This window comes from Triturus cristatus, chromosome 3_2 (genome assembly GCF_964204655.1).
Source record: "Triturus cristatus chromosome 3_2, aTriCri1.1, whole genome shotgun sequence".
NCBI lineage: Eukaryota > Metazoa > Chordata > Amphibia > Caudata > Salamandridae > Triturus > Triturus cristatus.
Genome location: NC_140584.1, coordinates 681,590,674 through 681,607,769, shown reverse-complemented (window position 1 = coordinate 681,607,769; position 17,096 = coordinate 681,590,674). Strand labels below are relative to the sequence as shown.

At 42.1% G+C, this 17,096-nt stretch overlaps 1 protein-coding gene across 1 annotated transcript in view; it reads right to left on the bottom strand.

The window, feature by feature from the left end:
• The window catches only part of DUSP19 (dual specificity phosphatase 19), a 91,505-nt gene that overhangs the window by 41,651 nt on the left and 32,758 nt on the right, over positions 1-17,096 (bottom strand). The window contains exon 2 of the mRNA XM_085648704.1: positions 11,306-11,352. Coding sequence (XP_085504830.1) covers positions 11,306-11,352 — 47 coding nt within the window. The remainder of the gene's footprint in view (positions 1-11,305; positions 11,353-17,096) is intronic.

Below are 17,096 nucleotides of genomic sequence, written 5' to 3'. Positions count from 1 at the left end.
TGGTATTAGACAACAGCATATAGCAGACTCACATTGAATGGTGCTTAGTGATTAAGAGTTGGATGTCACGTGGACAAAGATTGTTTGTTCACGTACAGGTTAGAAAGGGTTCATTAGATCCCCGCAGAGTATCTTAATGAGGATAAGAATATATGGTTGGATTGGGATCTAATTTTGGAACTTTACTTAGTAGTATTTTAACTTTGGGTGAGAGTAAAACATAAGACTTTAAGAGAGAGTGGTATATTTAGGAAAAATACATTATATTTTACTAAGGAAATGGCTCGAGACACAATTCTCTGACTGGCCATGTTTGGATTGTTGTTTTTTAGCATTTGGAGCCTAATACTGGAGACTGAACGTCTATCTTGGGGACCCTAATAAAGACCTTTACCCACGCCGGAGAATGGTATGGGTTGGAAATATCACCACACATTTAGTACGTACCAATAATAAGGTTAATTCATGCCCTAAGTTGATATAGAGCGATCACTTTGGAATACAAGGACTAATAATAATTAGGTTACTTTGTTCTTTATTCTCTCTCAATTCTGTAGTAGATATAAAGAGAAGCCGATTAAGGTTTGTGTGTCTTAAAAAAATAATTCACTTGCGGGTGGCATGGCACTCACCCTCCCCCCCTTACTGTTTTTAGATTAAGGACTGTGGTTTGGGATGTCTCATATACTAAATGGTGCAGGACTAATGGTGAATAGTCACACATTAGATGTTTTAAACACATTATACACATTTCTTAGTATTCAATTGAGGGTAGCGATACGTTTCAACAAGTGAACAAATTTTTAGAGAGTCTGGTTATGGTGCAACACAACATAAAGAGATGTATTTATGCCATGCTTAGTGCTCGACAGCAGATGCGGAAATTCATATGTTTAAGAAATTGTCTTTTTTAAGCGTAGCAATGACAACAATTATAATAATCAATGACATAAACACATGGTTTAATATGAAGAGTTTTTCCAAACGATGTATGTCATTACCTTGTCACGGTGGTGGAGTAATGGTGCAATTTCATAGAACCACTAACTTGAGAGTGCTATAATGATAGTGATTGTAGTGTATCTTTTCATATAGCCTTGAAAAAGTCGCATGTACATGTAACAAGAAGCGACGAAACGTGTTGACTTTGGCTCTCGACCTGTCACAGTTACTCACACATGAGAGGAATCAACAGAAAGAATAAAAAGATTGAAGATTCTAATTGTTATTGACTTGTACATATATCTTTGTTGACTTACTGAGCTACTGCTGTCAACATTTGATACGCCTTGAAATCTGATGTGTGCTAGGCATTTTGTAAACAAGAAAAGACATGTATACTGATGGAGTGCTGAAAACAGTTTTTCCCCTGAGTATAAGCAGTGGAAGGATACAAGTCATCCAGTCTAAAGGATGGCAAATAAACTAGGCTGCAAGAGAGAGAGACAAATACAACCACAGGAAGCAAAGTCATGGTCCAGTCTGCTTGTTATGAGTGCGTGGGTGATGGTCTTTCTTGATTTGGGGGAGATCCATTTGAAGGTCTTACAAAGGATGTGGAGGGTGTTGAAGCTGGTGGAGGTGACGGCTTTGATCTGGCGGATCATGGAGAGGGAGGAGTCGAGTATGGTGCCGAGCTTCCATGCGTGGTCCGTGGGGGTTACCGTGGGCAGTGGGCCACCCGGTTTTGACCCACGCTGATGGGGTGGGTCCGAGGACGAGGACTTTCGCCTTCTCCGAGTTGAGCTTCAGACAGCTGCTGCTCATCCAGGATGCAACGTCTTTCATTTCTTCCTGGAGCAGAGTCTGGTGGCTTCGGGTTCCTTCGTGAGGGAGAGAATGAGCTGGGTATCGTCGGTGTGGGATACTTTGCTGAGTCCATGCTGTCGGACGATGGCGGTGAGGGGGGCCATGTAGATGTTGAAGAGCGTGGGACTGAGCAATGATCCTTGGGGTACTCAGCAGTTGATCTCGGTTGGTTCGGAGAAGAAGGGCGGGAGTCTGATCCTTTGGGTTCTGCTGGCGAGGAAACCACTGTTTGCACAAGTGTCAGAAATGTAATTCTGTCTATACAATTCAATAGCTGGATTTTTCATCCAATAACTTTGGGCAGGTCAAACCTACAGAAATTTACTAGGTGTAAAATGCCTGGTAAATACCAGGATGTGCACATTTTTGCATGGTAAGCACCAAAATCCAATTTTCAGACCAAACCTCGGAAACGTTGTTTTTTACTGCATCCAATAAATAACGATCCCCATGAAATCATTAACCCCTTCCATGCGGGGCTGATTCCCCCGCGGTGCTGACTGCTGCTTGCGCGGGCGTGGTCATGACGGAACGGTTCCGTCATGAGCACAGCTCAACCGACGCTCATGACGGAACCGTTCCGTCATGAGCGTCGAAGGGGTTAATCAGGTGTGATAAATAATGACGCAACTATGCAGGAATTGTAATCAAGGCATAAGTAATCATACTCACAATATTAAGTTCCTAGTTGAGAAGAAAGGCAGCACACTGTTATGTAATGGTGTTTTTTGTGTGCTCATCCACCATTGATATGGACTCGTAACGCTGTAGGCTAGTTAGACTGACCGTTATCACAAGGCTTTGAATTTTCATGGAAGCCTGAGTCTGATTTTAAGTGTGGTGTTGTGAGCAACTGTTTGTCAGTGGGCCTACTTGACTGCATAGTCCAGAAATATTATAACTCAGTGTTTTATTGGGGGGGACAGGGTGGAGGGTTATGTTCCTGGAGTAAAATGGTTGTGTTATGTCTGTCTGTTGCATGAGGGGTGCTCATTAACTGAGTGACGTTTGCTCGACTGTGGGGTTTTCTGATGTTCATGATGGATGTCATAATTCAAAGTGGTGTTCAACTGCAAGAATGGCATTCGCAGAAGGAACTGGCTCTCTTACAGTGAGGTAACAGCGCAAATAGCATGTTTAATGTAGTTGAAGAGCAACACAACACCATCAGTATGACCGGTTTTGCTGCTCTGGATGCATGTAAGTGTGGTGTCTGTGTATCTAATATCTTATTTTGGAATAGGACACGTTACAACGCGTGCCATTACAATGCAGCCATTACAACGACCGCATTGTTACATTGCATTCCATTACAACGACTTGGTGTAGGGGGGTGCTGGAGTTTGGAATAGTATAATTTACTATTCCAACTCCAGTCTGTGCAACAGTAGGGAAGGTGTTGGATTTTAAATCCAACCACTTCTGCCCCCTACAGCAAATCGTTGTAGTGACTTGTATTATAATGGTATGCGATGTAACAATGCGGTCGTTGTAATGGCATGCGTTGTATTGACTTAGTTGTAAACGATGTTTACCCTTATTTTGTGTTCGAAGCATTGGTTGTTGAAGAATAGATTCAGTGGCACATTTTGTGTGTTCTATTGTGTAGCAGGTGTTTTCTCAAGCATCTTCTGGTTGCTGTTATCTTCAGTGATGTTGCACAGGGGAACACATTGTCATTTATATGTACTCTTGTGTGGTGCAAATCTAGCGTATCTTGATGGTACCAAGGGGGTGTTGTATGAGTTCATTGTTGTATGCCGTTGGGTTGGTTACTTCACCAGAGCTGCAGAGCAAATTCTACTGTACCTGTAATGTTTGGGAGCAACGAGGTACAACCTGTATGGTGTGTTGATTGTGTGTAATGTTGGTGTTTCTAGCTTATTCTGGTACACAGGCACATCCAAGTGAGCAATACAGTCTAACTTCAGAGTTTTGTTAACCATGTTAGTGGCATGCTAAAAAAAAGTGGTGGTGGTATGTCTCAGCATCCTGTTGTGTTAGGTCTTAGGACAGCCCAGTCCCATTTGTACAACCTTTAGCATAGTGCTGGTTACTACGTTTGTGATGCTGGCATGTATAGAGTGTTCTGCTGTGTTTTTGATGTTGAGGGATTGGGAAATCTGTAAAGTGGTGTTTCCAGAGTTTCGTTAGGTTGTAAGTGTTTTGGTTTGCCATGGAGACGTAGGTGCCATGCTAGGCCAATTGCGCATTTCAGACAGCTATGCTTCTCCTATTTCTATGTGTGTTTTTCTACTGCTGTTCATTTGGTCATCCTTCAGAGAAAGAATGGCCAGTATTTTACTGTGTTAGCCAATACGTAAACTTCCTGACACCCTTCTCACTTCTTTCTAAAAGTAATGACATAAGCCCAACTACAAAAACCCAAACAACGGGTCAGTGACCTTGTTTTTATACAATCTTGTTTCCTGAGCTGATAACACAGTCTCATCAGTAGATTGTATCCCACCACAAAAAGAGGGCAAAAGGTGTGCACACCAATACCCTGAAATTGTGACAGGAATAACGGGCACAGCAGCCCCTGAAAAACAAAAAATATATACTTTAAAAATGAATATTATCAGTAGCTCATTAGGGAGGACAGTTATTGAAAGGGGTGGCGGAGAAGGATGCCTATTTACTTTGGATAGCGAGATTAACAGCCACACCGCTTCCCTCCCATTTCCCTCTAGAGAAGGAGCAGAGTACCCTAACCCTGAAACCATGAGGATTTACATTTTTGAACATACGGGACGAAAGACACACTTCTATTTGATGAATGTACATTTCTCTATAACAGACTCAAGGGCGAAAAACAAGGGCCCCTTCGGAATCTCCACCAGCTGATCAGCAGACACAAAGAAACAAGTTATTTTCACATTGGGGGAGACAGACCACATTAGAATACAAAAGTGATACAATGAATACTGAACGTAATCTAAGGTCCAACTCCAAGAAGATTAACAACAGGTTTGAGCATAATGAATATTCCTTTTTATGCGCAAGGACAGAGATTAAATCCTTCACAACGACTGAACGGCTGAGCACCGAAAACAAACATATCTGCCTGCCTGGACGACACAGAGAGACAATCGAGGTACAGCATCTGTATGGTAGGCATGCCAGAATGGGTGGAGGGCCTGAGCAAAGAACAGTTTATGGGCAATTGTATTAATATAGTACTGAAACCAAAGGGCGACTCCAAATTCTTTACAGTTGACCCCACTTTGAGCCTCAAATAGAATTTGTAGGCGGAGAACTAGAAGATGGAAACAGAAGTTCTGAAGATGAAATGGAACAAACTGTTGTCCCGAATTCAAGGCCCTCAGGACCTTGATCAGGAACGGCATTTTGTGCTTGTCTTTAAAAATACTTTACTCAAGTAATATCAGAACACAGATTTATTTGGACACTCCAAAATAGTGTGTTGACCGTTGAAGAACATCAGTCACCAGACTGAAAACACAGGTAGTATATATACAAATCTCCATGGTCAGCGGTCATCTAGTTACCTGTTAGAGGAAGCCAGTACAAACATAATGTTTTACAGGTTAACAGGCAGAATTTAAGCAAGGCTTCCTGCAATTAGAAACAGTTCCAGCTTCCCAAAACACGATAGTAAGTAAGACAGCTCAGGCTTGTACAATAGAGATATACAGTAAGCAATGTGCGGGGATAATAAATGTCTAGTAGCAGAAACTGCTAGTTTGTATTCTTCCGTGGTCAATACAGGATGAAAAGTGACCTACACAGATATTTTATCTATGCTCTCTACTCCGGAATCAATAAATCACTTCTCCATAAAACTCCAGACCGTCCAGAATGCCGCAGCCAGACTCGTCCTCAGCATCCAACAACACAACATCACCCAGCACCTCCATGACCTCCAGTGACACCCCGTCGAAAAGAGTTACCTTCAAGTTGCTCACACACGCCTACAAAGCCCTCCACAACACCGGACCCCAATACATCAAAGATAGAATAACAGAAAAGTTAGAAACCTCCGCCGTGTAGACGCTTGAGCCCAAGCCGTCTTAGGATAAAGCTTCACAAAGGGGATAATCAAATTAGAATACCGGGAGGCAGGTAGCTAATAAAAGCTGTTTATATTTAAAATCGGGAATATAGATAACAAGTTCATGGGAGATAATGGACTTAGGAGCAGATAGAATACCGCTGTGAGCAATGGACACCTATGAGGTTACATGGGTCCAGTTATTCCGCTAGGTCAAAAGACGTCTGCGCTGCCTCCAGGAGGCGTATATATATATATATATATATATATCTGTACATATTTGACCACTGCTCAGATCTATACAAGGGACCACGTAATATTCCCTCATCTTAACCCTTTCATATACCCTTGATTGGACTACGCAAAATCTAGGATAGTTTTTTTCATTGTTCTTGAGATTACGGACACCACATTTCATGTTTTTATTTATAGAAAATCAACTGGCTTCTCCTGAAGAAGGCGTTCGTCACGCCGAAACGCGCGTAGAGAATTACATCTCCATCTACCCATATTTAGCCACTCCTTGTGTTTTTATTAGCATATAATGTACCTCTATGTGTTTTCCATATATTTTGTTTAGAATATATGTGAAGTTACATCAGCACATATATATGGTCATTTTGATTGTTATGTTATTTGTCATGTTATTTATCTTTCAAGTCGATATATTTATTTTAACAAAATGATTATCATAATAAAATTAATTGTTTTTAATGTCTTTCGGTTGTACACTGGGTTTCAGTTTATATGTATAAAACCTGATTAGCGCCAGGTTTGTTGTGGCCTAGGATTGGCTATTAACTTCAATATTGTTTCCCTGCCCTAGGAACTATTACCAGACACAGGGGGTCCTTGCTTTATATATAGTCAAACTCCATATATAGTCAGAAAGATAGCATGATCAGACCTTTGCTAGAATCCAAATCCTGGCCTTATATGAGCCATGGTGTAAGCAGAGTCTATTATCAGTGATCAAATATAATGATCAAATATAATGAGAACGCTGGTACCACTGAGCTTACGACTTGTAATTTCAACTGCTAACTTTTTGGTAGCGTTATATAATCTACACCAGATCGTCCGGTTTGTAGTGCTTGGACCCATAAGTCATTTCCTTCACACTGTAACAGCCACAGTTCCCCCTACCATTTGGGTTCTGACTTATACATCACACCCTTTCTGTTTAAAAGCAACAACATCAGATTTCCGAAAAAGATTCGATTCATTCATCCCACTTCTGCAATTATAATAAGCAAGGCTGTGAAGAGACTAGCCTCCAACCTGTGTCAGTAGACTTACACATGGCTATCCAACATATTCATATCGCACAATCAAAGGAAGGAACCAATTTAACATGAAGAGCGGATTAAAAAATGGCATATTAATCTCACATGCCGGGTAGACTCTGCCTCCGTCACTACTTACAAGTTTATTGCAATGGAAAATACACCATACAAAAAGAGCAGATCCAGTAATTCATTTGGGAATAACCGGCTATTCAAACTAGTGTAAAAAACCCAACCACTGTTTCCACCTACACATGGGGGCAGGGGGGGGGGGGGGTCGAACCACTATTAACATGAAATAGGAACGTCATTACAATATTCCAATCCACAAATATCTGCATGAAAACATAGCAGAACAGATTATCTATCTTTCTTCAACCAGGCAGGTCCCTAAAGAAGTCCCAGAGGAATGCGTGTGCTAACAGTATACCTCTTCAGAGTTCCATCTGCAGCGCCTACACATACTGGCACGTATTTTGCAACAGACATAGGAATTCAAGTCAATGGTCAAATGCTGCAAATTCTTTCCACATTGTCAATTTTTTTATGAACAGTTTACAATAGTATGATGAGAGGACATCTCTCTTTTAGAAAAGCCAGACATTTCTGAATCAGGGGTTTCCAATGCAATACTTTCTGTGCTACCGTGCCATGTGGAAAACCTCTTTGGAGGGGGGGAACGAGGTAATGCGCTTCTTTAGTAGCATTCTCCTTGATGTCGGGTCGGTGTCTCTTTCTTGCTGCCCTATCAGAACCATGGGGCACATGTATCAAAGTACAAGTTTGCGAGTTCTTAATAGAGATTTTTTGCGATTCGCTATTATGGACTTGCAAACTACTATGCAGGTAGGAATCTGCTAATATTTAGCGATTCCTACTTATTCTTTATTTGCGACTCGCAAATTGCGAGTCGCAAATAAGGAATGGCTTCCCATTCATTTCTATGGGCCTAGAGGCTGACTTAAGCTCATCTCTTGCACTAAGAGGTAATGGGCGAACCTTATGTACGAAAGGTTGAGCATGAGGCTTAAGTTTTATTTGATGTTGGAAACCTTTGACTGTGCCCAATTTGGTGGAAAACAAATTGGGAAACAAATCCAAAATCTTTTTTACATCCTGTGAATGATCATTGAGATTAAGACAATCTATAGTGTCTTGTTCATCTTCTGACCGCCCAGCTGGGGAGTAACCTTGAGGAACATCACCAAGGGCAATTGGATTATCTGAGCCAGGAACAAGGTACAAACCCCTTTTAGCAAGATCCGGCCAGCCAATTATATTGCCTTCTTTAACTGCAACATAAACTTTTGAATCAATTGAACTTCCCAAACATTCTAATCTTGAAGAAAATTAACCCAACATTTCTATATCAAATTCTCCAAATGCTTTTGGATTGATGTTTGTTTTGGTCAAAGCAATGGAACCTTGTCATTTCTCAAGAAACATGACATTGGATACAATAGTTATAGGTGAACCAGAATCCGCCATAATAGGAATCTCAATTTTTCCAATAATGCAACACCTTAGGTACCTTTGACATAATGAGGATTGAAAACTGAATTACATTCAACTGTAACAATGATGTCATGAAATTGCTCTGAACAATCTTCAAGAGATTCTGTAAATTCCACACTATTAACTCTGGTAGGCCTCTTGGCAGACCTGCAAACCCCTTTAAATGGCCAATCTTTTTGCATAAAACACATCTTTTTCCTGAGGCGGGACACATAGCATAGTTGCCAGGATGTGATCTTGAACCACATCTATAGCAAATAGTGTTTCCTTTTTTTGTAGGTTGTTTAAAAGATTTGTTTACGTTAACAGCACTGACAGAATTTCCAGAATCATGTGAAAGTGACTTGAAAGAGTTGATGGATTGATCTTGTTGAAGAGCTTTGGAGGTCACAATAGATCTCTCAATGCTCTTTACGATGTCAATTGTTTCTTGTAAAGATGGTTTTCTGCAACTGAGAAGACGTTCTTGTATTTTTCTTGAATAACAAGAGAAAATAAATTGATCGCGGATGTAGATTTCTGGATCTGCCTCAAACTCACAAGTTGATGCTAGAACTCGTAATCCACCGATGAATTCACCCACCGTTTCATCCTCACGTTGTTTTCTCCTGAATAAATTATGCCTTTCAAGCATAACGTTTGATTCTTGGTCATAATGTTTTGTCAAGCGAGGTAAAACTCCTTTGTATGGATTCCAATGATCTGCACCCCCCGCTACACCAGCAGGAGTTGGAAACTTGGGTAAGCTTTCAAAAACATGTTGTGCAGCGAGTCCTAAACAGCCATAAAGAATTGCAACCTTGCAATCAGGAGAAAATTTCACAGCATCTATGGCAACAATATGGTTTTCATAAGCTTTAACCCACGGACACCAAGGAATGCTGGGTTTACCAGGGTGCTGCAAAAAAGGAGGAGGTTGGGCAAATTGTTGAGAAGTAGCCATGACTTTGATGAAGTAAAATATAAATAACGAGATGAAAATTAAGAAAGCGAGGGAAATAACCTTGTACTCTTAAATTATTATAAATGTTTTAGTCATTTAGTCATTTAGCAAAAGAGTTCTGTATAATTTCTTCAAATGTGAACAGTATTTTAATAAAGGTGAGCCTGTCACCGAATATGAAGGCTTCAAGGTGGGTAAACACAAGTAAAATCAAATAGGTGAATAAGGTGAGCCTATTACCGTGTATTAAGGCTCAAGAAGTGAAATTGCCTGGTAAATGAATGAAAATTAAAAAGGTGTGCCTGTCACCATGCAAGTAAACAGGCTGGATCATACCTGCGTATACATCAGCTGGTCGAAGTAGACGTGCAGTGGTGGAGCGTTGAACTCACATCCAGATCTAAAATGGCCATAAGCGTGATGACGTCTTAGTGAGAAGACGTGTTGCGTAGCCCAAACGAAGATGGCCGCCAGCGTGATGACGCTGCAGAGGCGGAGCTATGCTGACGCCATGTAGCAACTCGGAGTCTCCCAGAAGTCTGACAAAATAGCTGTGGAAAACAGCAGAGATCCGTTCGTGGCTGTGGCGGTGACAAACTTGAATGATGAGGCACGGAGCGCACGGAACAGCAGTGCGTCGTAAATGCCTGCTGAAATTTCGAATTGGCTGGTGGGTGCCGGATGCGTGGAGTCGACTCCAAATCGTCACCAAATGAAGTGTGGAATCATTCAAGTAGGCAGTCCGGTGAGATCACAAAGTTTTATTGAAGATACAAACACCCACAGCCAGGCGCTCCCGCTGCAAACCAGGATCTCCACCAACTAATTAACGTTGGCAGAATCCTGGCATGCATCATTCAGCACCCGAATGTGGAACGGAATTTGAACAAATACATTAGGCACAAGACACATTCTCGTGCCGGTAGCAAGAGAGCGGTCAACAAATGCATGCAATATACTACACTGGTTTTGTGTGAGGGTGCACTATTGTGATGTAAGGTTTGGTAGCCTATAGAGCTTCTAGCATGAAAATACATGTAATACACGTGTATGATCATAATCAGAGAATCTGTTTTGCATGCATATGCCTTTCCCTTTTACTCTAACAGTTAACTACATTAGGGATGGGTTTAGTGACTGACAAGTAGTCCTTGAAAATACACCTACCACAGGATCACTGCAGAATGCTGAACGTGTGTACCAAGAGGTCCACATATGTGCATGCTGTCATTAACAACCACCATCTCTACCCAGTGTGTGCTTATTTACTTAAAACATACACGAATGAGCTAAGCATGTCAGCTATCATATATGACCTCAGAGAAACATTTTGCACTGTGAGTAACAAAGAAGACAGACTGTATCTTCTACGTAGAAACTCAACAATGCAGTTATAAGAAATGGGGAGGCAGGTCTTTTTCCATTGATGGTTACAAACTAGCTATGGAAATCCCTACTCCGCTCCCTAAGAGCAGAGGTTCTGGAATCACCTGAAGGCCTGGCTGTCCTCTGAAAACAATCATGTTAGTCATCACGAGCTGTGCGGGATCTTCCTATAAGTCTAGAGACTCTAGTCTAGAGTGATGGTGCATATTGTAAATGACATTAAATAAATGAATCATCGAGCTATCTTCTAAAGAGGTGCGAGTGTTTTCACGTATGCTCATCATGTTCCAGTATCTTACTCGTTTTCTAAGAGGGCCAATATAGTTTAGTCTTCGTCACATAATTAGTTACCTTGTATTTTTTCATGGTGTCCAGATCTTGAGCTGCATCTTGAGAACCTGGAATTCAAAGAGAAATAATTATGGAGGACACCGACTGGAATATCGCTTAAATACGTTGTGTTCTTTCTCATAAGAATATGAAAGGTATAGTAAATGCAGAGGGTTTTTCCAGCACCACCAAAGAATATTTACTCAGCAATAAGTACAGAAAATACAGTATTTTTCTATCCTCCTAAAGACTTTAAATGTAAACAGGGGCAGGGAATCACTAACGCATCTGACACTTCACTAGTCCGATTCAAGGGTCAAAAAAAGAATCACCATAAACATTAAAAAAAAAATAATATTCCAACACGTTACGAAATTTGCCAATTGCAGTCATCACTTTTTTCACAACCACACCTAAAGACTGCACATTTTTGTCTCTGCAACAAATAATTAAAATAATATTCTTTATTTATGGTCTGCTTTGGCAAGGACTCAAACACATCAACAATAAGGAGCTTAGGGGGTAAATGGGCAGGTCGCCCCCCACTCATCAACTAGCTACAAAAGAGGACCTGCTCATGGATGTATCAAGTGAGAAACTTTCATCAGTACCCCTTTCACATTCAAAACACCTATGTTTCAAATAATCATAAGGCAGCCATCTTTTATGCCGTCCATAGTCCGATATCACTCAAATCTTTAAAAAAACCTATTCGTGTCTGTATTAAGTGCCTTCCCCACTTTCCCTCTACCTGTTGTGTGTCAGAAGGAAAGACCGTGTGCAAACAATATCTAATGAAAAAGGATGGCAGTGCCTCACGGAAGTAACACCATGGAGGATACCCAGACAGGTTCTCGCCTGCTACCTCACGTTCTCATCATTAGCAGCTGCCACCCAGAAAACAATGTCAAAAACCTACTAAAAATGAAAACATATAGTGCTGTGTGTAAACGCTAGGCTACGGTATGTGTAGCTGAGCCCAGGACAATATCAACCCTAAAAGGAGAGACGGGGTCTGATCAGAACCCTCGTCAAACCGCATTAAAACCGAGCTAAACAGCACTGGCTGTCTAGTATTTATTCCATGCTGTGTGTTTGCTCACTTAAAAAACCAACATGTTTCATTGCCTCAGAGAGCTTGCGGCAATTTCATCAGGGCTAGGGTCGACTGGCCACACTGCACCTTTTGTTAAACCAGTTTGCTTTTTATCTGCACCTAAGGGAGACACAATCAACAACACGCAATCAGCCATCTCCATCGCATTAACTCGTGCTTTTAAAACCTGGTGCCTGTAACAAACAAGAATATTTACCACATGGTCGCTCGCCTGTTGCATACCTTTACCCCTCTTATTGGTGGGTATCTGTTGTATAAAAGTGTACACGTCCACTCAGTTACTGGCCGCCCGATAGCTGAGGGTGTGTAAATCTAAAGGGCAAACATCAAAATATCAAAACGTATACATCGATGTCAGTGAGCAGACAGTGTGACCAGATCCATATCATCTGCTTGTTGGGTGCGACTGTTAATATCCCATCATCCCCATCTTTATCAGATCTTAGCCACCACACCGTTCAGAGGTCAGTTACTCAGCCTCCCATTAGTATCAGATGATGCCATTATCCTAGCTATTGGGGTTGCCTTTCTATCGCCCTAAGGATTGCTACCGCTACATCCATCTCTAAGACACCGGGAACGGCGCGTCTGTACATAGCGCTATTCCCCTTCGCTGAGCGTATTAAAAACACTATATCCACCTTCGACGACCTTCTCAATTTTGCCCTTCGAATAACACCATTGGCCCCGAAGTGCAAGTATTTGAGCAAAAAATAATACAAGATATTGCTGACTTGGAAGAAAACCAGCAGGGTCCCAGTCGTAGCAATATGACACAGTCTGATTGGCAAGCTGTACAATCTTTACAGCAGAATCGTGCCATCACCATCAAACCGGCCGATAAGGGCGGGGCGGTGGTGGTGATGAATACCTTACACTATGAAACCGAGGTAGCAAGATTACTAGATGCTCGTCATAATTATAGACCCTTGATGAGAGACCCTACAAAAAATCTTCAGATGACCATTAGCAAAATGGTCACAGAGGCCAATGAGAAAAAGTGGCTCACGGCCAAAGAGGCAGACTTCCTGATCAACGATAAACCTAGGGTGTCTGCTTTTTATATTGTCCCAAAAATACACAAAGGGCAAAGGCCTCCACCGGCTCGCCCTATAGTATCGGGTATCCAGTCAGTACTGGAACCCTTATCTCAATACTCTGATTTTTTTCTTGAGGGAATGTGTTATCACACAGCCCTCCTATGTACAAGACACTACAGATGTTTTAAGAAATTTGGACAATATGGATTATGACCCTGAGCATCAGTTTCTTGTCACCATTGACATAGAGTCATTATACACCACCATCCCCCAGGAAGCAACACTGGCGGCAGCAGCCCACGCCCTGGGGGAATGCGAATGGTTCTATGATGTCCCACAAACTTTTGTCCTGCAATGTATAGAGTTGGCCATAACACAAAACTTTTTTGCTTATAAAGACCAGATGTATTTGCAGGTGTCCGGGACTTCAATGGGGGCTACTTTTGCCCCCAGTCTGGCCTGCATATATGTGGGCCAGTTTGAAGCTAACCACATCAATCACACCACCAATCTCTTCCAGGGGAACATTGTCCTCTGGTAGAGATATATTGATGATGTGTTGTGCATTTGATCAGGCTCTGAAATTGACCTCGATAGGTTTTTGAATTGGTTGAATAACCTTGATGACTGTCTCAAGTTTACTTGGACTGTAAACAGGTCAACAGCAACATACCTGGACCTGGACATCAAGGCGGTGAATCACAAACTAATCACCAATGTTCATCAAAAACCTACAGATAAGAACTCGCTTTTACATTACAGGTCCTACCACCCCAGAGCCCTCAGGGACAATTTACCTGTAGGTCAATTCTTGCGATATCGCAGGAATTGTTCCTCAACTGAGGCATATGTGGAGCAAGCAGATGCTCTGTCCCGCAAACTGGAAGAGCGAGCATATCCTAGAAAGGTCATTAAACAAGCAAAAAAGAAAGCCCTTAACACTCCACGAGCTGCATTGCTTGAAAGAACATCTAAAACCAACGGGGATTGTATTCCTGTGGTCACCACATTTGGACCTTTGTTGACGAAAATCAGACAAATAATCAGAAAACACTGGCACCTGATGAACACCCCTACCATGACCATGCCTCAACCCAGATTAGCCTTTAAGCGATCAACCAATTTGCGAGACCGGTTGGTGCATTCACGACCCAAACAGGAGATCAGAGATACAGGGATCCCTTCAGGACACTATCAATGTGGGGGGTGCACAGTATGTGAGCTCACTGCACCGGTTAAAAGTGTTACCTTGGTGGGAGGCAAGACATGGTAGCTTAACATGTTTAGTAACTGCAATACATCTAATGTCATCTATAGACTCACATGTCCATGTGGACTCCACTACATTGGTCTCACTACACGCAAGATCAAGATCAGGGTCCAGGAACATCTTAGCACCCTACGAATAGGCAAATTGACCACGAAACTGGTGCAACATTTTCGCATAGCCAAACATAGTCCGAAAGACTTGCGATGGGTTGTGCTGGAAAGACTGATGGGTGATCAATATAATATGGAGACAAGACGGATTACGAAAGAAGCACGTTGGATGTACCAGGAGAAGGTGGACCAACAGGGGCTGAATGATTACATTGAATGGCATAAGGTTGTGGCTCGTTGAATCTCCATAGAACTTTAGCCCTTTGACATCAGCGTAGAGCTCCATTGTCTGTCCCTGACTGTGAATAGGGTTTATAGGAGAGGTACAGGACCTATTGCCTCTGGTTTCATAGCAATGTATATAGTATACCATTATTCATGAAAATAGATCGTATGAAAAAAGATAACAGGGAATATGAATAATGTGTATGACCAGCACCCGCGGCATGAGAACAGATCTAGCCACTTATACGCAAATGGAACAAACTGCAGATATAGGCACACATCTCCTTGCTTTCAATATAGGTATTCCCTTATAAATGAAACTTTGTAACTTTTCCAGAACAATAATGTGTTTTAAATTGTTTCAAACATCATCTCGAGTGATTCAATCCAATTGACCCTCACAGCAAGTAGTAAACGGGAGAATAGTTATTCAGCCCGGCACGTACATTAAAACTTACACAATATGGCCGCTGAGTCCCTCAATAGAAGTACAACTAGTCAACAAGCGTCTGCGCATGCGCGAATGCGCCGCGCCCATAAAAAACGAGGGTGTTCAGCTGTACTACGAGGCTGAATTCTATCCGTGGCTACAGGCTGACGAGGTGAGTGTACGATGGAGAAAGAGAGGAAGCTGACTTTTTCCACTATTTGTAAATAAGGTGGATATAGTGTTTTTAATACGCTCAGGGAAGGGGAATAGCGCTATGTACAGACGCGCCGTTCCCGGTGTCTTAGAGATGGATGTAGCGGTAGCAATCCTTAGGGCGATAAAAAGCAACCCCGTTAGCTAGGATAATGGCATCATCTGATACTAATGGGAGGCTGAGTAACTGACCTCTGAACGGTGTGGTGGCTAAGATCTGATAAAGATGGGGATGATGGGATATTAACAGTCGCACCCAACAAGCAGATGGTATGGATCTGGTCACGCTGTCTGCTGTCTGCTCACTGACATCGATGTATACGTTTTGATATTTTGATGTTTGCCCTTTAGATTTACACACCCGCAGCTATCGGGCGGCCAGTAACTGAGTGGACGAGTACACTCTTATACAACAGATACCCACCAATAAGAGGGGTGAAGGTATGCAACAGGCGAGCGACCATGTGGTAAATATTCTTGTTTGTTACAGGCACCAGGTTTTAAAAGCATGAGGTAATGCGATGGAGATGGCTGATTGCGTGTTGTTGATTGTGTCTCCCTTAGGTGCAGATAAAAAGCAAACTGGTTTAACAAAAGGTGCAGTGTGGCCAGTCGACCCTAGCCCTGATTAAATTGCCGCAAGCTCTCTGAGGCAATGAAACATGTTGGTTTTTTAAGTGAGCAAACACACAGCATGGAATAAATACTAGACAGCCAGTGCTGTTTAGCTCGGTTTTAATGCGGTTTGACGAGGGTTCTGATCAGACCCCGTCTCTCCTTTAAGGGTTGATATTGTCCTGGGCTCAGATACACATACCATAGCCTAGCGTTTACACACAGCACTATATGTTTTCATTCTTAGTAGGTTTTTTATATTGTTTTCTGGGTGGCAGCTGCTAATGATGAGAACGTGAGGTAGCAGGCGAGAACCTGTCTGCGTATCCTCCATGGTGTTACTTCCGTGAGGCACTGCCATCCTTTTTCATTAGATATTGTTTGCACACGGTCTTTCCTTCTGACACACAACAGGTAGAGGGAAAGTGGGGGAGGCACTTCATACAGACACGAATAGGTTTTTTTAAAGATTTGAGTGATATCGGACCCTACCTATGGACGGCATAAAAGATGGCTGCCTTATGATTATTTGAAACATAGGTGTTTTGAATGTGAAAGGGGTACTGATGAAAGTTTCTCACTTGATACATCCATGAGCAGGTCCTCTTTTGTAACTAAGGACTCAAACACAGTCTGAACAATTGAAAAACAAATGCAGCAGTGAGACAGGTTCCCTCCCTTCCTCACCCACCCCCCCTCTTATATAGCCTACGTTATGACCATCAGATTGGACTTGATTGCTCACGAATTGGGGTGCGGCCCCTGTATCCTCTGTTATTCCTATTCTCCGTC